Source organism: Heliangelus exortis, chromosome 5, assembly GCF_036169615.1.
Source record: "Heliangelus exortis chromosome 5, bHelExo1.hap1, whole genome shotgun sequence".
Taxonomy (NCBI): Eukaryota; Metazoa; Chordata; class Aves; order Apodiformes; family Trochilidae; genus Heliangelus; species Heliangelus exortis.
Window position 1 is genome coordinate 21,093,426 of NC_092426.1, and position 22,704 is coordinate 21,116,129.

General features: G+C 40.5%; 1 protein-coding gene across 12 annotated transcripts in view; it reads right to left on the bottom strand.

Annotated features, from left to right (window-relative positions):
- NRXN3 (neurexin 3) overlaps nt 1–22,704 on the bottom strand; it is a 942,831-nt gene that overhangs the window by 680,880 nt on the left and 239,247 nt on the right. For 7 of the 12 annotated variants that reach the window (XM_071745868.1, XM_071745870.1, XM_071745859.1 and 4 more), the window contains 2 exons: nt 18,182–18,205; nt 16,254–16,415 (listed from right to left, as the gene is read on the bottom strand). In XM_071745868.1, coding sequence (XP_071601969.1) covers nt 16,254–16,415; nt 18,182–18,205 — 186 coding nt within the window. The remainder of the gene's footprint in view (nt 1–16,253; nt 16,416–18,181; nt 18,206–22,704) is intronic. The other 5 variants (XR_011726274.1, XM_071745869.1, XM_071745857.1 and 2 more) reach the window with 1 other exon arrangement.

Below are 22,704 nucleotides of genomic sequence, written 5' to 3' on the forward strand. Positions count from 1 at the left end.
AGAAGACAGATAAAGAAGGGACTTGATTATAGTGGATAAAGGAAAAACACTGGACTTCTGAAACATCTTTGTTTCAGTGGAAAACTGTTTTACAAGAATCAACACTTGGGAGCTAGTGTCAGAGAAATTCCAAATTGATTTCTTTTAATGCCCAGAACTCTTAGATATAATGTGGGGGAAATAGGAGAGATTGAGGCTTCAAGTTTATTGCTTACAAACCCTATGAAATTATGCTTTAAGTGGGGATAATATGATAATCAGCAGAAGGCTGAGCTAGCAGGGTATGGTAGTTCTTTTGATCTAAAAGTCTCTAACATTCTGAAACCCTTTCATGCCACCAGTCACTCAGTGAACAACAGGATAGATGACTGCAGATTCAGGTTGAGTAGCAGACATTTGTCTTCTACTGAGTTGAACAATAGCTACAGTTCCTGGTTTCTATTTCTGATCCTGCCACTTGTCTGTCAGATAACTTCTGACAGTTTTTACAGCCTTTTAGTTGAGGAAGTCAGCAATAATTAACTAAATAGTGCTAACTTATCTCATTCTCCAAACAGTAATTCTTTGAGTTTTAGTAGGTTTTTATTTTTATTTATTTTTATTATTTTATTTTGTTTTTCTTTATTTTTATAGTTAAGTCTCTAGTATCCAAAATACAAGGATGCCCAGGCACAAAGAAAAGTCTTATTTGGCATTGAGACATCTTCAGCAGCAAACTGAACACAGAAAGCAATAAATACAGTCCCATAGTAGACATCTCTTTGTAGAAATATGCCAGAGTTAATACAATGAAAGGAACAATGGCACTCTTGTCAGGAGAAGATGGACAAGGTGATTAGATTGGTTTACTATTTCTACTATCTACAGTTCTGGAGTTTGGCCCAGTAGGGTAGTCTCTTTTCATCTCTTTTTTACACAGCACCAGTCCATCTTTTTGAGGCAGTAAAAAAAAACAACCCAAAAAATGTGGGTTTTAAGTCTCCTGTAAAAGACAGCCCCATGTAGACTCTGCACTCAGAAAAAGGGTCCAATAACTTCTTAAAAGTTACTTCAACAGCTACAGTGACATGTAAAGAAGTAGACTTAATCACCACTCAAACATTAGTCCTGGATAGAAGGGTTCCCAAGCCCAGACTGAAGCCTGGGAGCCTGTATTGCTTTGGAGAGAGCTCTCTACCGGAAATGAACCCTCCAAACCTTCACAAAATTCCAGATACCATACATAGAAAGACCATTAAGTACTGAAAGGCAGACAGCTTTGCAGCACAACTCACAAACTCAAGAGGCAGTTTTACAGCTTTGCTTGCTAATATTCTTATTTTAGATCGATTGCTCTCAGGGCCTTAATAATTACAATCTAACTTGCCAATCTATCTTGCATTTCTCTGAAAACATCCAGGATTCATCTAGCCCTTCTTATTGCTCTTTTCACTTACAGAGACTTCCTCAAATGTGGCTGCCTGACACAAAACCCCTTGTTTTCATTAAAATGGGCATCATTACACCTCCGATAATCCACTCCAGCCTTCTCTCTTTTGTTTCTCCAGCTTCTCCTACACACCTATCCCACTTCCACATGTACATATTACTGCCTAATTTTGCATAACCTTATTTGCATAACCTGCCAGACCTTATACCAAATTGACTCTCTGCTCCTCTAATGTACCGTGTGCTCAGCTGCCTTCCTCCTCTGCTGTGTGCAAGCCTTCAGGAACTTTCCTACGCAATACTTGCAATGAAAGGGTTCTGTGTATCGTGGCCTCTGATGTGTCGTGGCATGCTGTAGCTAATAAACGGCAGATCAAATAGAATATCTACTTGAAAATACTAAGGAGAGACTAGAATGGTGTAGCCACACCAGAAAATATTTAAACATAAAATTCCCCCATATAACATTGGATCCTATACCTGAAAACCACCTCCACAAATACCCAGGCAAGCCTAAGAGAGCAGATGTGTAGCAAAACCATTTCATAGGCTCCACTTATTATGTGCTAGGAGACTCTGCATGCACAAACTGATGTCTTAGTATTTTATGTACCATCAAGGATTTTTCTTCTGTGAGTTTTTTCCAGTCTCACTAACATCCCACATCAAGAATTTTCATGGCTTCAAGTGCTATCATATTTCTTTTTGTTTGTTCTGAAGCTTGCCCTGCCTTTGGCTCTTGATGCTACTTAATCCTTTTATTTGAAAAGAAACTGAATGACACTTTCCTTTGATTCCTCTCCCACAGCACACATGATTTTACATCCCATTGTCATATCTTTCCTCTGTCAGTTCTCTTATGAAGAGCCATAGTATGTTTGGTCAGTCCTTGTACAGAAATCTCTTGTGATCTTAGATATCTTTGTTGCTCTGTGTCTGCGTCTGAGACGACCAGGATAAAAATTCCCTATGGCTACACTGATCTGAGAGCTCTCAAGAACCCCCAGTTGCTGCCAGGCTGTGGCTGCAGCAGTAACATCCGGGGGGGAGCAGCTGTGCCCATGGGGGGGAACAGGATGGGTCAGGGGACCCAAAGGGACCAATCACAGTGCTCCTGCCCATGGTGCTCGAAAATGGATCTTACAAGACCCCTCCTCTGGCATCTCTGGTTACTGTGCTGGCAGCATTGGGGGGCATTTGTTTGTCATCTCTCCCTCTGCTGTTCCCATATATCCTGTTTTCTTGCTGGAAAAGAACTTCATTGACAATGACAAGTCACCTCCTGTCTCCCTCAGCAGAACTGGCTCAGACTCTCCTAGGCTGTTGTGGACTGTCACTGGGACCCTGAACTCGGGCACCCCCATCTGCTGACAATTTCAGTTTTGGACTTTTCTGGTCAGGAAATAATAACCAACTGAGAAGCGCAGGTTCCATATCTATATACTTGTAATTCACCATCATTATTATTACTACTACTTCATTAAACCTCTTCTGTTTTTTTCCAATCTTAAATTCTCTCTCCCTAATTATCCCTTTTTATCTTCCCCTGAGGACATAGCAGGGGATTAAAAAAGAGCATGTGTCACCTGGTTATTGGCTAAAACTGTGGCACGCCTTTTCTCTTTCTGAGATTAAAAGGACACAATAACACTGTCCACTGCGTGGTTTTATTTAATGACACCATTAGATTTTTCGTATTTTCTCTACTCCTTACCTAAAAAAACAAAGTCTAACATTAGAACTTATTTGATCGATACTGACCGCCACTCAAGTATTTTCAATGAATACCTTACTAAAACATCAGAATCAACTCAAAGTTCACCACTGCCTATGGAAGATGGGGATTACTTTCCTCCTTCCCAATATATGTACCTCAATTTCTATTGACATACATTTAATTTAATCTGCCTTTTTTTTTGCTCATTTTTTGTCCTAGCATTACTAGGTTATCCCCTGCAGTTCTGCAGACACTCCTTAGCTGAATATTATCATATTCTCAGCAAAACATGCTTCTCCATCCATATCCTTTTCCATTTATAATTCCACTAACGAATGCCTGAGGGATGGCATGCCATCCAGAGGGATTTGGACAAGCTGAAGAGCTGGGCCCATATGAACCTTATGAAAGGTCCTGAACCTAGGTCAGGGCATCTTCCAGTACCAATACAGGTTGGGGGGATGAAGGGATTGAGAGCAGCCCAAGTCCAAGAAGAACTCAGGGGTACTGGTGGGTGAAAAGCTGGACATGAGCCAGCAATATGCACTTGCAGAGTGCACTGCACTCTTCTCTGGTAAGACTGCACTTCCAATACTGTGTCCAGCTCTGATGTCCTCAGCATGGGAAAGATATGGACCTGTTGGAGAAGGTTCAGAGAAGGGCCAAAAAAATGATCAGAGGGCTGGAGCACCTCTCCTGTGAAGACAGGCTGAGAGAATTGTGTTTTTTCAGCCTGGAGGAAAGAAGGCTCCTGGGAGACTTTATTTCAGCCTTTCAATACTTAAGGGGGGCTCATGAGAAAAATGGAGACAAACGTTTAGCAGGGACGTTTTTTGACAGTACAAAGGGTAATGGTTTTAAATGAAAAGAGAGAAGATTTAGACTAGATGTAAAAAATTTTGGGTTTTTTTCAGTAAGGGTGGGGAAGTACTGGAAACAGGTTGCCCAGAGAGGTGGTAGGTGTCTCATTTGTGGAAATGTTCAAGATCAGGTTGGACAGTTCTCTGAGCAACCTGATCTAGTTGAAGATGTCCCTGCTTTTGCATGTGGGATTGGAGTAAATGACTTTCAAAGGTCCTTTCTGACCCAAACCATCCTATAATTCTTACTAATAGATGCCCTCATAAAAACAAGTCATTTTTGGTTGCAAAACCAAAGGGTAGACTAACATTTATTTGCTCTCTTCTGCTGGATGCACTGGCAAATTCAGACTCCAGGAGGAACATGGAAACAGAGACAGGATGAAATCTTTAAAACCAGCTGTAGTTTCCACTCAAAGCTCCTAAGAAAGGATAGAAGCAATTTAGAAAGTGCACTTGATGTCAAAGCTGCCATTTGAATTATTAATGTGTAACGTATAGACTTTATGTGAAGCTCACAATGAGATGAAAGTTATTAACCTAATATGTTACATGCATAATTAATTTCTCCTGTGATATATGATTTGTGAAGTTCTAACAAAATGTGTCAGAGAGGTTGTAAACAGGAAAAGTAGCCTGAAGCCAGAAGAGTTAAGCATATGCTAATTAAGAGAACACACTAGAAATACATATTAAGAAAAAGAGGGAGAAGAGAGAGGAAGCAACAACGCTGCATTTATATGTGATGTCCTAGTGTGCAGTTATGAATAGCAAGAAGCAAGCTGAGACAGAAACAGAAACAGAAGCAGGCACACCAAGCTCGAGTAAAGGAGGACAGAGGCATTCAGCGTTCCCGTTGTCCCAGATGAAGGATGCTTCAGGACACATCAGCTATGGAACATAAACCAGAGAAATGGAGGAAAGTGCTCAGCTGACAACTTTTATGGCTCGCTGAACACTGAAGATGCAGAAGAAGACCCATTCTTAAATGTAAGAACAGCATATACTTTCCTTGAGCTTTGCTTTCTAACCAATTTTAATACTGCAATTGGCTGTTCAACTATTATCTGGATATAAAACATGAACTGGACATCCCCAGTACCAGCTTCTACTTAGCAGAGATGACAAATACAGAACTCTTGTACTTTAGGAGTGGAAAGTCACAAGGATCATGGGCTGTCACACTCTTGAAAAAGCTTTCCCCTATGCTACACAGAGTTTTCTTTACAAATTTGAGACAGGTAATGTGACAGCCCCTCCTTTTTGTGGGAACTTTCTTTGGGAGGCTACAACTAACATCCTACTTAGTCAGTGGCCATAAAGAGTTATAGGGCAGGTGCAGAAATCCAACTGTAGTTGCATCATCAGGAGGATATATTTCACCCTAGCATCTCACCTGTCTTCACAAGAAAAAAAGTTTTGAAGACAGCCATAAAAGAAGTAAGAGCATGTGAAGAAATCTTAATTGGCTGATGGGAAGGTGCTGTAGCATTGCCAAAGCTGAAGCATAGACTGAAACACACATCATAGGTCTGAGAGGGACCTGGTACTTACATAAACCAGAATAGCCACCTCTTCTCCCACCTACTCAGATAACAGCCATAGTGAGCTCACATTAGCTAAATACCTTCAAGTACCAACCCTTTCAGAATGTTCTGCACTTTTAGGTCAACAGTTAATAATGTCAGTGAACCCTTTGCTTTCTCATTTTGCTGCCCAAAAGAGAATCTTCACAGAGGTACAAGACAGTGAACAGATTTGTCACCAGAGCCTGATCCAGTTTGTTCCAGTGGTTTGTCCAACCCAGCTGCAAGCATGAAAACAACTGTGATACCCTCCTAGCATTTCATAGCAATGTTTTAGAAACTTCTAATTTTTTTAATTCCACTGATGGAACTTTTCTCTGACAAAAGTTCAGAAAGCATCAGCACATGTATCTTCACATCTGTTCAGGGCTTGAAACCTACTTCACAACCAAAACCAAACTGGAAAATGAACACTAGAAGGCAGCTGAGAGGGAGGATCAGATTGGGATGGACATGATCAGCCTTCTAAAAATCACTGGCTTCTTTCCCTGTTGCTGTTAGTGCCTGATGATGGCAAGTGCATACAAAAGCAGATTGTCTGCCTACCTCCTGCCTCAATCAAGGGAACATCTTGCCACTCGCTGGCATCTCACTGCATTCAGCTGTAGTAAGAGAGGGAAATCTCAAGGACAACAAATCCAGCCAGGATGTTCTGCCAAGGTTGCTGTTCCTAGCTGAGGAAACTGTCCTCTCCATTTTCCTCAGCTAGAAAGAGGGAGAGAATATACCCCCCACTACATTATCCTAAAGCCCACAGATGCCAACAATCCAAATAAACACAGAGCAATTAACAGAATTAACACAGCTTTAAATAGCTTGGCTCACCAGATGCAGACTCCTAGCAGGGTTCTATAAAATGTAAAGTTATTACAGATAAAACCATTAATCATCTGTTCAGAGACTTGTTCTAGATGCAAAACCCATTCCACTTAAAACGGCTAATAATAAGTAAGAAAGGCACAGATTTAACAGAAATGATTATGGCATTATCAGGCCCCATTTTTCAACTCTGCCATTAGTCCCAAACCTTTGTGTTCCCTCTACTTGGCAACACTGATACAGTAAGAAAGCTTTGCTGGCATCACTCATAGTTACCTCTCGGGATGCTACACCTGAGACACCACCTCTCAGTCACTTCCACTCTGGCCAGAGGAGCTTGGTAATTTGCATGCTACACATCACTGCTTTCCTGAAAGCAGTGGTTACTCTTCAGCTGTGTATCATGAGCCTCACACAGCTCACAGTAAATGATGCTCTTCCTGAAGTGCTAAGTCCTCTAGTGCTAAGATCTGTGTTTAGGAAGTACGAGCATTTGAGCTTTCCCCTTTCTGGTGATGTGAAGTCACCAGTAGCCACAGTATGAAATACAGCAATCCCCCTGATGTTACCTTAAGACCTGTGAAAATAAACATCACTCATCTCATTGTGCTACTAGATATATGTCCAGGTAGCTACAAGGAGCAGGGGCCGAAGCCAGACCCTAACTCATTTTTGAGCTCTAAGATTGCCATTTCTGACATCCTCCACTTATGGAGCTGACCCAAAGAGCATAAAACCTTGCCATAAGCCATTCAGCTTAAATTGCAAGACAAATCACCTATATTATTCCAATTTAATTGCCTAGGAACCCAGATACATCCACTGTTAATTCTTAGCTAAGTACATTCTGCCTGTCAGTTTGAAAGAAGGGGGGAGAGAAAATAATCCCAAAACACAGCTAATCAGTGCAACTGACACCAGCAGGAGTAGACCAAAGCCAGACAGCAGCAATGACAAAGAATTAGAACAGCAAGAAAATTAGACACAACACAAAATCTGGTTATAGCATACCAAGGCCACTGCCTTTTGCATGCAGTTCAAGCAACAAACACTGCTCATTAGTTCTCTCCTGCTGTCCTACTCAGGCTTGACAGCTACCTGGCTCACTGCTACAGAGGAGTGGTGGACCTGGGAGGAGTCATCCAGCCCACCTGCTCAACATTCGAACCTCATCATCCTTTCTCACCCCCCTTGTTGGCAGCTACAGCAGCCTGACTTTTTGTGGTGGGAAGCAGCAGCTCAGACTCTCCCCATTGCTCACAATCCATACCCACATACAAGCAGTTCATAGCAATTGTCTAGCCTACAGGGTCAAGCAAGAAGTTTTGTAAAGTAACTGCTGCTCCCAAAGAGATGACACTTGTCAAGCAGGAAGCCAAGAAAACTCCTTTCAATACAGTTCCAAAAATCAAGATCCAGCCCTTGCACACCATGATGGAAGGACCACAACCTACCTGAAAGCACAGCTAGAGTATAATATATACTCTTGGGCACATTCATATTTGAAGGCTGCAATAAAATTAAAAGACCAAGAGAATAAAGAAATAATTACCAAGTAAGCTGAGGACTTGTACTGAAATGAGGTTAAGGTAGAATCATAGAAGTTCTAGCCTCAAAAAAAAAAAAAAAAGTTCTAGCCTCAAACCTAGTGATGTGTATTCCCACACACAAGGGAAAAGGTATACAATAAAGATAAAGGTATACAATATTCTCCAAAGAAGCAGAACTGTGCTGAGGGACACAGTTACATAGGGAGCAGAATCCCTTTAATTCCTGAGCATGGAACAGGTACTCAAAATAGTAGAAAGTTGCTTCTCTCATCACTACACAGCTATGCCAGGAGTCAGTGTGTGTATCATAGCACTGCAGAACAGATTAAGCTCTGCATACTTGTGATTATTAACTCTCTGCTTGCCACAGAAGTATATTGTCTCTTTACCTTTCTCAGTAATGAGAATCCTACTCACTCATAAGCTGAAAATGCCTGTTCTCTACATATCTACATACAGAGCAAAGTTTCACAACTTCTCACCCTCCTATCATTTTATTAATCTTAGCATATGGCAGGTACTGACCCTCCAAAACAACCCATCTGACAGTATAAGATTGAGCCTTAGTCATCTCTTCAATGCAACATAAAGAGGAACAAAAGTATATATCCCATTTCTGCTCAGAATTCACCCAAATTAAGCATTTACTAAGCTCAGTGAGTTACAAAGCCAAGCATAGCAAAAGAAGCTCATTAAGTTTCATCATGAGCTGAGAATATAAGGCTTTGGATGGACAAAGTTAAGATCACAGCATCCCTTAGGATGGAACCGCATTTGGCTGACAGAATAAGAAAAATGGGCCAAAAATCTTTGCCCCAGTAACCTCCGTGAGAATCACCACTGCTCTGCTAATTACTTTGGATTCAGCTATGTTTGTTCATCCATACTCTGTATCCTGTCTGAGTTTGCTCATTCTTGAATGGAGGTGGATTCGATAACATTTGCATGCCAGGGTTGTTGCATTAAGATATTTCCATTATATTCCCAAAGCAGAAGTTATATTGCTCCAATTCCCATTACATTTTCCAATTTTTCCTATATGAACCCAGTTCTACACCTGTAAACACTCATTTTCTAAACAACAGCACATGGCACATCCCTTGCAGGAGTCAGGTTTGTTATGCAGGAAAGAAAAGCCTGTTCCTGACAGTTCTGTCGCAAATCGAGCACAGATGGCCAGAGCACCAGGACTGAGGGTCACATACATATGGCTCAGGCAGGATTCAGTGCAGTGGCCCATTACTGGTGTGACACATCAGCCTGCTGGCTGCCTTGCTGAGTGGTTACAACAGCTTCTGCTGCTGATCTCCTCCCTAGGTACCTGTTTCAGTGGCAGCTGGAGACATTCTGACTGGGTTAGACCACATCTTGTTCTAGCTCCATGGAGTCTCTTTAGCTGATGAGTGTGCTAAGCAGTACACAGTTCAAACAGCCCCACAAAGGATGCCTCTTGCACCTCCTGCATAAAAAGTTTCTGTATTTATGTTTGCTCATCAATGCTTACTTTAAATCATGCTCAATCTAAATGTATATTTTATTAATAAGATTTTGGCCATTAATTACTCTTTTCAATTTATTAAGAGTGCAGTAACTTCAGGAGTTCAGTGCTGCTGAACTGCTGACATGCAAGTAATCCTTTAAATTAATTCCTCAACAAAATGTTTGCACTGGGGCTGACCTGGAATGTCTGCAAGCTGCTGTTGGCCTGCTGATAAAAGTTCCAGAGAAGAAGATGCTTTGTTGTAATATATGTGATCTTAACTAGAACCTGTATTTATTTAAACTGGGAACAGAGCTATGAAAAAAAGCCAAACACTTTGCACTTCTAGGTTTGTTACAGCTGTAGGAGTCTAGAGCCTTTGTTATATGAATTTCATTAAAGAAAAAAGTTTATGAGCCTAGTGATTGTTTCAGTACACAGATGATAAAATATCTTCTCCTCCACCTACTGTACTACAGTCAGCTGAAACTTCAGCTCCTGTCTTTGAATCTCTTATATCTTACTAATTGAAAAGTAATTCAGCCCTTCTTTTCCATACTCAAATTCCTTCATTAAGGATGAATTTCATAATCCAATTTCAAAGTTTTCCTGTTTAACAGGAATACTTTCCATGGAAAAGCATTTCATGGGCAGGGAATGTTTAAATTTTCTATGCACATGTCATGAGTACATTACTCTTCCACTTTCTATGCGGGCAGAAACATATGAAATGGATTGTCAATAACTGATGTTAGCTTGTGCTATTTTGCCCCAAACCCTCATCCAATATTATTATGCCAGCAAAACTCTTGTTTTGGATGCAAATTAAGACAAACTGACAAAACATTTCTCCGTCATGCATAAGGCAAGGCAATAATGCTAGCAGAGGTGTTTCTTCTTTAGGGCAGGGAAGGGCTAAGCTATGTTAGAAAAAGAAGCTTTGAACAACTACCTAGCTAAAGCAAAACTGCAGCACTGGTAGCACACTAATACATCTGACAAGACTACTGATTGTAGCTCCTGTGGGCCAGGAGAAAATTTGGGAACATATATGTGAAATATTAACCTGTAGATCATGCAGGGCAACATGTATTTCATTAGGGAGTCTTCCCAGATGCAGTAGAAGTTTAAGTTTTAACTGGATCCATAACTTGGAAGATCACTTCCCATTCTGGTCAGAGATGGAAGAAATCTCCTAAGATACACTGCACTTATGATGCAATTCCTAATATCTTGAACTCAAATCCAACTGAAACACCACAAAGTAGCAAAGAACTGCCCATCAGACCTTGCTCACGTTCAAAAAAGAGCTACATGGGCAACCATTTTTTCAGGACTGATCTTTATTTTAACAGCCCCCAGTCTCAAATTCAGCCACTTAGATTGCTTATGAGCAGGGTCTGTTGCAGATTTTTCCTTCCTCTCCCCACCTGAGCTGACTCTCAAGAGAAAGTTGGGGGCATTTCATGCCCACAAACAACAGTTCAGCTGGCAAGTTAAAATACACTTTGGACATATCCTATATATACCCTGAGCAATCTGCTTAAGTTTATTTTTCATACTTTTCCCCTTCTCAGCTTGACAGGAATCTACAATGAAACTGAGGATAAAACAGGAAGAAACCAGTAAATATTACTCATAAAGAAGAATATTCCCTGGAGAAACAAGGTTTCTGTAATTCCAGGAACATCTAATATTCTCCAGTAAGAACATCAGCTATGGCTCTACGTGCCAGGAGGGAGAGCAACAAAAGGAGATGGAGTGTTAGGCAGGATGTCTCTCTTTCATCTATTGCTCTACAAGTGTCAGGCTGCATGATATTGACCAAGTCACATCACATCTGTGCTCTGTTGCAACATTTGAAGGAAGAGGACAATGCCATACACCTCTTTGGCACTGCATTTGAGCTGATGGTTTTTTAAAAAAAAACAAAATCTTTGAGGGTCCTTTGAAAGAGCCACTTGCTGAGCTCTTTAGACAAAGGTTCTTGTGAGCTAATGTTACTCATTATGAAGTATACTTTTAGTACATGTATTTACTAGGTATACTGTCACAGTGCATCTACTCCGTACCACTGGATTTTCTGTATGAGATCCTTGTCATTCACATGAATTACGATTTAGAAAAAGAATATTACTGTGTTTTTATGATTCTACAACAGGGGCACACAAAAACATGACAAAGGCTTTGTGGTGGATGCTCTACAGATGCGCAGAGAAAATGCACCTTCTTCATTCACAAGGCACAGTGTGGAGCTGCAGCAGTAGGCTGATCTACCACTGCAGCAGGAGAAAATCAAGAATGAGCAGCAAGCAAAAATTTTACAGGCCTCTGGATATGGAAGTTTAGGAATCAGGGTCATCATCATCAGGACTATTTCTGATGCTCTAGCAGAGAATACTAATGGGATACCATGATTAAGAACTAGACATGTTTTGAGGAAAGGAGTCATATTCAGCCTTTGGTCAAGCTTTGTCTGTTTCTAGGCAGTGTCACTAGCCCCTCGCTTTCTTTTTCAAATATTAATATCACTTATAATACAGATAGGAAACAGATGGGTCCAAAAACAATACTGCAGTTGAAGCAGTGTCAGACCAGCAAGTCTAGATAATTAATGTCACTTACATGGTAACCTTCTCCACAGCACATCAGCAAAATTCCTCAAACTGTTGCTTCCTGACTCACCATCTCCTCTTATGCATTCTTGGGATTCTGTTACATCACTGCCCTGAAAGAGGATCTTGGGAACCAAAATGCTCTTGGGCTGTCTGGCCTCCCGCTAAAAAGGGATTCTTGCGACCTCAACTTCCTCCATCTGCTCTCTTCACACTCAGGCTGTCTTTGTCTGCCTCTGTGTTTTAGGCATTCTATTTGTACCTTCAGCCTCCTCCCCAGTGTGACACTCCAACCAGAAAAATTCATCCTCAAACAGAAATCATAGCATCATTACAAATGCAAATAGGCTTTATTAAAAACTGGCTTACAGATAGCATTTAAGATTTACATACAGCAACTAGGCACATTCATGAACTATTTGGAAATCTGGCTCCTAGCAGTTGAACTGTAGAAAGAAATGATCTAAGCTTTCACAGATTTCTCCCATCACAGCCAGATGGTGCCTGACCCCTGGAATAATTTCTACCATATTCCACCCATATGCAAACCTCACTGCTTCCATTAAGCTATTACTAATCAACATTTTTCAGAACTGAAGATTTTAAAAAAGCATTGATGGAAAAATGTGAACATTTCATTAATTCTCATGCACATCCACTCTCTAAGGATCACTTTAGGGTCTTCTAAAGCATTTCCATCTGTACCATCTAAGCAATGCTACAAGTAAATCAAATCTGAATGGCTGGCTCACTCATAGAGCCCAGGAATTACTCTGATTCTCTCCCTTCCCTAGTGATGGGAGACTGAAATGCAGCTTTCCCTCTTAGCCCACACAGCTAAATCTCTCCACTCTGCATCTCTACCCCTGATTACTAGAACCTTGTCCCTGAGACTCTCCAGTATATGAAAAATATAACTGTTTGTCATTATTTGTCTCATCCTACCTCCTTCTGGCCCTATAGTGTCTCTAAAAACTAATAATGGATGCTTTTCCTTTACACTTTCAGTCAGTGCTCCCAAGCACGACCAAGACAGCTACAGAGAATGCAAAACAAACATTGCTACCACACCTTGGGACATCGTTAATTCTGATGAAAATGGAGGGGAAGAAAAACAACAACACGAACTACACATTCAGCACTTGGATTTATGATTTACGTATATTACTGCTAACAAGTTAGTGGAATGTCTTCAATTAGAACCTGCAGCCACAAGAAGAGACAGGAGGATCTATTTGGTGGTATAAAAGGGAAACATTATCATGCAATTCAAAGAAAATATGATTACCTTCACTACAGCTTATTTAGATACCACAGCAGAGGAGCCCTAAGACCCTTAGTTCCCTGCCAGAAACACATGCTTATGCATTCCTCCTAGCCAAGGCTCAGACTCTAAGCACACGAAGCATCTATCCTGCCAGAGCTGCCCCTCTTCCCACAAGCAACCCCAGCTTAGTGGAGAAGTGCTCTGCAGCTGCAAGGGAGCGGAGAAGGTCATTAGGCACCCTGCCCCACTGCACTTCAGCACCCATGGGTAATGTCAGAGGAAGTGGGAAGGCAATGCTCCACTCCAGGAGGCCTCTTGGCTACCATGTGAGCAGTTTGGCTGACGCAGTCAAATGAAATAAGAGAGATCAGAGGGGCAAAGCTGAAAGTTTCACCCCAACACCAGCATCAATCCCAAATGCCAAGGAGTAGGAATAGATGATCCGGCTTTCACACCTTCAAAAGACAAGTACAGGGCTTGGTAAGATATTCTCCACCATTACAAACAGCAGTACAATCCACTCAGGATGTAGTACATCCCTGGTACCAGGCAATTACAAAGGTAGGGTTTTTTGCCGGAAAAGAGAATTGCTCTACTAAGAAGCATAAAGTGAAAGGAATAATATTTGCTATTATGGCCTATCCTACCCCTCTGTGTAACTTTCTTAGCTTAGAACATTTTTCTTAAAAGCTTAAGCTCCTCCAGTACTGGCTGATGAGAGACTAAGTATCCTTTTCAGAAACAGCATTAAAAAAATTACAATATCATAGGGACCGATTTATGAAATACAGTGTTTTGCTATGTAGAAATCCAAGTTCGCTGTAGCCAGTTCTGGAACCAAAAACATTATAGGCACACAAGCATTGCACTAACCCAGTTCTGCCTCTTCAAGAATCAGAGCTGGCTTGCTCCAGGGTGTCAGTCTGACACCCAAAGGCATTCTAGCTTTCTCAGGCCAGCTCAGGTTTCTTTCATACCATGCTGCATTGCATCACACAGATATACCCTGACATTTCAAAAGTAAGCATAAACAAAACATTTCAAAGAATCATTCCATAATTCCAGGTGGATCCCGGGCTGATCCTGCTACCTTGCCATCAGTGTTTTCATCCCTAGCAGAGAAAATTAAAGGAAACTGACCCTGGGAGGAATTTCACAAGGCAAATTATTTTCTGCTCAATTCATCCAAAGCTACACATTATGAAAACACTGCCTGTTTTGATGTCTGGGAATAACTCACTATATATGCAATGAGAAACCTTCTGAGCCTGCACAGGCCACCTGTTCTGGCCAGGCCTTGCTCTGTGCAGGCGCTGGTGCTAAGGCAGCACTTTTGGAGTCTGTCAGAATTCTGACAGCCGACTAGAGCTGCTCCTCCTCCATTAATCTCAGCTCCATCTCCTCCACTTGCCAAAACCAGAACTGAGCAAAAAGCACACATCAGCTGCCTTACACTTCCTAGTGATACCTTCGGTAACTCATCTTGTGGCCTAAGAGATCTGAAGGAATAACAGAATAGAAATACAAAGTGCTAATTAGTAACATGGCTTTCCTTTTGAGATACTGGATTTCTTCATTCATCCCACTTCCAGATGCCTCCTCTGACAGCCCTAGACTACACTTTTGCTTAGTGAACACTGTATGCTGGATTCATCCTCAGAGGTCAGGCTCTGCAAATTTTGGGCACATTTGCAGAACAGCTGGAAGCATTACTGGACCACTACTAAAAGCAGGTTGCTATTAAGTTGACTGTAGCTCAAACACAGGCAGCACCAGCCTGAATTTAAGTCAAGACAGCTACTTATACACATTTCCTGTCACTGCCTAGTCAAGTGAAGATTACAAAGTACATTCTGATTATCTGTTTTCTTCCTCTTCCTCTCATTCTTAAGTGGTTGCTTGGATTTTTCTTTCAACAGAGCATTATGAGCCCGGGACAGCTATGTAAGCAGCTCTTAGCACATTGTGCAAGCTAATAGAATACAAATGATTATATAAATAATAAAGCTGCTGAAGATTTTCTTGTCACTGCTTTCTCTGCTCCATTGGCTTGACTTAAAGCACACATAAAAATGGCCTCTGCTAAGCGCTGATGTTCATAGCATCCATAAATAAAATTAAGATCCTGATTTAAAGAGACACTAAGAAGCTGTATCTCCTCTTGATTTCAATCAATCTGAGATGCTCAGTGCCTAAGAAAATCAGGCCGAAGGCTCTATAGATGAAAACAGAGGGATGTGATCTCTGTATGACAATTTGTATTCAGCACGGCAGTTTCATTTCCTACGTAAGATGCTTACATGCTCTTTACAGTATATGTGCATACCATTAGCTAATCCAGAGGTCAGGCAGGAGAGCTATTGACAGCCGTTGCTTACATCAAAGGACTGGCATATAACAAACAACCTCTGGCACCAAGAGTCGAGCACCAGTAGGATGCCAACTTGTCAGACAGTTACACAGAACAGCATCTAGCTCAGTATCACTGTTTCCCTGACTCCTATAGGAAGATTCTGCTCTACCTCCCCTCTGAAGTTTTAGGTTTGGGATGAGGCTTCGTTTTTTGGTTGGATTTTTTTTCCCCTCCAGAGAACAATATCCTTGTTCCAGATGCTAGCCAGGTAGTTCAATCTTTATGTTTCATATATGGATTTTCTCAGTGTTGTGGATTAACTATGTGACCAGGGCAGGCAGGCAGCCAGCATGAGACAACATGGTTCTGGAAGCCATCTAACTACTCTGCACCCCTGCAGCAACTCTGCTGCATGCTCTTAGCAACACAGTACACTTCAAGTCCACATGACTGCTTTATGTCCATTATATCCTCGTGCTGCATTTCTCCTCTCATAATGTGTGCAATGAAAGGCAGGGAAGAGAGATGACTTTGAAAAATCAAAGGCACAGAAACGAGAATTAATTTGGAACAGTTACCTCTTTGAGGCAGCCCATGAAGTTGTTGCTTACTGGAGAGCCAGGTAAATCAGCTGTACTGGGGCTCCCTCCCACGTAAAAGAAGTCATCTGAGCCCAGCATGGTGTAGTCCTCCTGTGTGTAGCCCGTGGTGGTAAGGATGCCATCCACAGAGATTGTCACCTGTTCAAGGGACACAATGGACAAAGAAAATCCCAGCAATGACCTTACAATCCTGAATAGAACAAACTACTTCCCCTATACTTTTATGTCAGTTTTATTAAGGATTTTGTTGAGATTTGCTATATGTTTTTTTAGTGCAACCAAGCTCCATTTTCTGGTCTGCTTCACCCACAATGGAAAGGCTCCAGCATCTGCTCCTCCCCTTTCTGTTGTATCAGCTCTGCCAGGCTGACTCGGCATTCTACCCAGCAAGATGCTTTCCATTTATTCAGGCCAGAAAATGGAACTGTCCTTGAAAGAGATTTCTCATATTAGCTGATTTTATGATTAGGTAGTATTTATTTTAATGATTACAGTTAGTATGGTTGTTAGTAAAAAAAAACAAACAAAACACTAATGAAGACGAGGTTGGTATTTTTTATTTTTTATGTTTCTTTTGCTCACAGCACGCTGACAATCATGCATTCGGGGAGGGAGGGAAGGGTCTCACTTTCAATATATTATGGATGTGCATGCCATGTACCTAGCGAGACACACACCCACCACCCACCACAAAAAGAAAAAAAAATATATATTTATTACAAACTAACTCATAACCAAAAAAAAAAAAAAGGAAATAAAATAAAATAAATAAAAATAAATCAACCACACACCAACAATGTTAGAGAAGCAGAGATGGGAAAGAAAACACAAAGCGTGCACACACTGCACTTTGACATGTCATGCCAATATATCTGGAGCCCAGAAAGAAGACAGGAAAAAAGAGAGAAAAGGGAGAGAGGGAGAAGGACAGATATAGAAAACCATTTCACACTTGCATGCAAACAAAAATAAAAATACCAAGCAAACTCCATAATAATAAAAGAACTCAAAACAAACAGAAATGTCCCCAAAAATTCTAACCACAAACACATGGAGTGTGAAGGGGGACAGAAGCAGAGGAGGGAGAGGAGCAAGTGAACTTGATATGTTTTGCTTAGATGTTGTTAGTGATTCAAAGGGAAGATGGAGGAAAACAGATCAAGGCCAGGAGGAGAAGGGTGAATCACCAGACATGGACATGCCATGCAGAGTGTGTACTGAAACAAACAACTGGCTGAGCTCCTTTTGGCCACGGCAGGTAGAGGTCAGAGAGAGAAAGAAAGTGAGAGAGAAAGCAAGAGGGAGGAGGAGAGAAAGCAGAGGGAGGGAAGGGGGTGAAAATCAGGAGAAAGAGGACAACTCCGGCCAATTTGCCTGTAATAGCCGTTGCCACAACAAAATGATGAGAGAAAAAGAGAGCCTTCACCACCACGGACTAGAGGCCCTGCAATGGTTCTGATCTAGAAACCCTCAGCTTTAAAAAAAAAAACAAAAAAAAAAAAAAAAAAAGCAAAATGAAAACCAAAGCAAAAGAGAGAGCTAAACTCAAAAGCAAGGGACAAAATACCCAAGAATTGATCACTGGAATGGAAAAGAAGGACTAAAGAGGGAGATGAAACCAAGGAAAGAAATGTCCAAACCGCATTTCCAGAAGAGTTGTGTTAGTTGCTTTTGTTGTTCATTTTTCCATTAAAAAGAAGAAGAAGAAGAAAAAGAAAACTAAAAAAAAAGAAAAAAAGAGGGGAAAAAGAAGCATTTCAATGAAATTTAAAAAAAATTAAATGAAGAAGTATAAAGGAGGGGGAAAAAGAGAGGGTAGGGGGAGGAAAAGGCAGGTAACACACGGCAAACCCAAAAAAAGAGACAATAAGAATGATATCTACCAGACAATGTAGTTTGTTTACCATAGCGTGTCCAATGCCTGAGTGCTTTGCGGAAAAGGGGGAAGAAAGGAAATTAAAAAATCGTGAACAGAACGATTGTTAATTAAAATAACTAAAAGCAAAGATGAGTCGTTAGGGTGTTAGTACATTAGTTGGTTAGTAAAAATGACACATTGCATGAATGGTCTAGTGTTAGTCTTTAAAAAAAGGCGTGGGGCACCTGAGACACACAAAGTGAAAAAGAGGACAATATGACCAGGACTCTATGGGGAACCATGCCATCTAGACTGTAAAGAAAAAGGGTGTTGTCTAGTTGTCCCACCCTGGTGTTAGCTATTAACTTCAACCTTCATATACATTATCCAGGACAGAAGCAAAGTTAAAACAGTGCAATACTTACTCTTCAAATGCCCATCAAGGCGTTTCCCCTAAACAAGAACCTTATCCTCAGAGATGTACACAAACACAGTTCGCCCCTTCAGCACAAACCCAACCATGACTCCTTTCTTCCAACCACCACCACCCTGCTCCTCTTCCAAGCCTCACTACCCTCAGATGTTGCAGAGTATCAAAAGAAGACCACTATTTCATTTGGCTGGAGGATAAAGATGAAGTTGAGTCCATGACTCTCACTCTTCCTTCCAAGCTTCCCAATCTGCAGGTTTCTTTACAGAAGGTGAGTGTGACTTTCAGGAGAAGCACACAAAAAGTCCTGAGCTTGGCTGTTTGCCTATAGCTCACTTCTGTCATCTGAGAGTATGGGAGTTAAATCTATCCTACTCTAGGAAGAAATGTGCAAAAGAATTGTGTGGGAAGAACTGTGTTGCTTGTGCTTGCTCCCTGTTATACTGGATCTGTATTTTGGAGGAGTTAGGAGCCTTCACCAGTCAGTTCACTTAGCTGGGTTTAGCAGAACTTTGCCAATGCTTTGTTAATCCTTCCCAAGGCAAACAGATGCCAGGTGTTCAAACATACATATTGCTTTTTAGGAGTTGGGAAACTCAAGATTTTTATAGCAGATTTGTATGGTGACTAGTTTCACTGTTAATAGGGAAGTGCAACCTGTGGAAGCTCCACATCCTTGTTCTAGTGTGACTGAAGTTGACAAGAAGTAGCCTAAATGAGTCCAGCAATATGTATGCTTGCTGCCTTGTGTAAAAACTATCTGCTTGCAAATTTCAGAGTTGTGTATTGACTAAGGAAATAAGTTTGTGAAAAATCAGTGGCATTGAACATGGTGTCCCAAGTCTATTTCATTTGTCTACAGGAATGAAAGAATAATATTCTTTACTTGGGTATAACAAACCCAGCTCCTGAATTCATCAAGGAAGTCTGACTCTCAGTGATATGTTGTGTTAGTAAATCCATTTTCACAAACAAGGAGTTGAAGTATGGGATGGGAGGTCAGAATAGCATGTTAAAAATGAGATGGAGCATCAGCTGCAGACCCAAGGACAGACATGGGAAGTCTGACCTTCAGTCTCCTCCACTCCTGCTGCTCCTCCCACCAGACCACACTGCCCCAAAACATGCTCAGAAATCCCTGGTGAAATACAGCCATGATCCTATTTCTAGCAAGGATTTCTCACAAAGTAGAAAGAGGGCTTATTTTTAATGAGAATAATAAATAAACAAGGAGATTTGCTTTGACATTAACAATCACAACTCCAGGGAATCTGTAGGTTCACTTGGTTTGTGTCTAAGGAGATTAACTGGTGTGATAGTCATCTGATCTAACAAAAGGCAGCACTTAGTACTCTCCTAGCTTAGGTACTAACCATTTAACAGTTCCAAAAAGTACCGGGCAAAAGTCCAGCTATATAAAGTTCTGCTCTAATTCTAGAAGCAACCAAAAAATTATGCAAATCCGCCTCCCCCTTCTATCAGCCCCAAAAAGAGCAAAGGAAAGACTAGATAGCATTGTGAAGCTGCTGATAACCCATTTGGCTGGAATTGCTTTATCTTTGGATCATACTATTTGCATTTCAAAATTTTTTTTAAAGTTCATTTTAAAGAGAACAGTATTTATCTCCTGTGCAATGTTTTCAACCGATTACAAGAAGGTTACTGATTTCCTTATAAAGCTTCAATATTCAGGGGCAATGCTTTTTGTTAGGCTTTTTTGTTTGGTTTTGGGGTGGTTTTTTTTAAGAAAACATGAGCACAATTGGAAATAAGACTTCCAAGTGACCTATATTATGCAGCAACTTTAGAGGTGGATTTGTGGCAGGAAAGATTCAGAGCAGATGATTTCTTACAGGGTTATTTAGGATACACAACATTGTACTGGATGCAATGAAGGGCAAAATGTATAATTTTCTAAACAATAAATAATCTTTGGCCTTTATTACATATGCCGTATGAAGATATCAAAGGACTTCACAGTTTCATAGCCTGTCTAAAAATGGTAAAGTATTCTACAGATAGAGAAACTCTCTCATGTATACACAGAGAAAACCAGGGGACATAAGCTGATGAAAGCAGCTGTCAGAATGGAGAAAAAACTCCTTCATCCGGTACTTTATTTAGACTGGAGTCTTTATCTTTGTTGTTAAATGAAGCATTTATAATGTAATTTAGAGAGACACCAATATTGTGTCCTGAAAAATGTGTATAGCTGGTATTAGTTAACTGCCAGTAAAGTTTTCAATGTTTTCCAAACTCTTCATCCAAAAGATTGAAGAGGTTGAAGACCAGGACTTGAGGGGAAGGATGCAACATTCAAGATTCATCCTTACTGAAAACTGTGGTTAAAATTGCCAATAATTTTTGGATGGCAACCTTCAGGACTAGCAGGATCACTTTTCTTTATAGCCTGCTGGTTTCAGCTTCTGGGAAGTTTTAGTTTCTGTGTCAGTGTCTTAATTTTGAGACTGAACTTGAGCAGCAGTTAAAATGGAAGCATCCAAGGAAAAGATGAATCAAAAGAATTCCAGTTTTATTTCTTGGTTGACCTGTATTCTGTCATGTCTATCTATAGAACTGGACCCCAAACCACCTCAGCTACTTACTTTTAGTTTTACGACTGGCCTTTCTTTGGAAAGAGCACAGACATCTTATTGAAACGTCCTTTGTCTTGCCCATTCAAGTAGGACTCTTTAGGTTTAAAAATTTGTGGTGGTCCTTGACTGGTAAGGGACTTACCTGCTTTCTAATAATCACCAAAGCTCTGTCCTAGTGTAATCAAAATGGCATTTAACCATAGACCCAGAAAACAAATCAAAAAGCACTACCTGAAAGATTAGGAAAAAAAAAAAAAAAAAGCAAGAGCTTTCCATCCTATTTTGTCTGTAGCCCTTCTTCATTTTCTGCTTTCTCAAGATCCAAAACAATCCTGGCTTCAAACAAGGATGCATTTTGCTTCAGGCAAATTTTCCCATTGAAAACTAGTTTCTGACAAAGATCAAAATTACGATTAACTAAAATGACTGTAAGCTATATTGAGATATTCAGAGACCAGCCATTCTGAGACCATCTAAAAATAAAAAGCACACAAAATAAAGCCATATATCCTGACCCTTTCAGACTGACAAACCTCAGCCAGTTGGTGCATCTCTATCTAGTGGACTGATGGGAACATTTGAATGAAATAGGATCATTAAGATCTATCCACTGCATAAGAAATTTAATTTGCATCTGCATATAAACTATTGAAAACAGACTCATGTTGCCATAAGTAAGAACCCTGCAGTCTCATAAAAGTTTGATGACAGATTTTTCATCAAAGACTCTGACAACCTGAGTCAGATTCACATGGGAAAGACAAGTTAGTATATTCAGCCCCAAATCCAAATATTAAAAAAAAAAAAAAAGGTGTGAATCCCACATAACAGATATATTATCTGCTGACATCTACTAGGAGAGACTGTTTCTGATCAGCCTATACCCACAGACAAATTTTACTGCAAAATGTTACCACAAACAACATTGTATAAATTTAAACAAAACTATTAAGGCTTGTGTTAATATTCACACTAATGAGAAAATTTTGAAAATATTTTTCACAACTTGATTTTAAAATCTCAGTTTACAGGATATTTCTGCTGGCTACAACAACCAGAAAGACACCAAATAACTCTTATTCCCAGTGTAAACCTCATTTACCATGCAGCACATGGGCCTTAGTGACTTGATTTATTCTCCAGCTTTCAGAGCAAGGTTATTTAATTTTATGCTCTATGTGTCTGTATTTATACTTCCTGTGAAAGGCTTCAGGATTTTAAGACTAGCCTACTACCCAATACTTCACCTGATAGAGTTGTCTGCTTAGAAAAGCGGCATGCAGGTGTGCAAATTACAGTGGTAAAATCAGACAAAACTTTTCCAAAGTGGAATTGTATGGTGCTGGATGGTTCTGGGATTGCTTGACTTTTTTGATCCTTCCTCTTTTCCAGTCCTCACAGCCAACAGAAGAGTCTCATAGGTAGAGACACAAGAAATAGAGTAGAATCTCATTACAGAAAGAAAGGGGAGAAAAAAATCAAAAAGAACAGAGAATCAAGAAGACTCAGAAAGACTCCAGCCAATTAATTCCAAAGCTATAA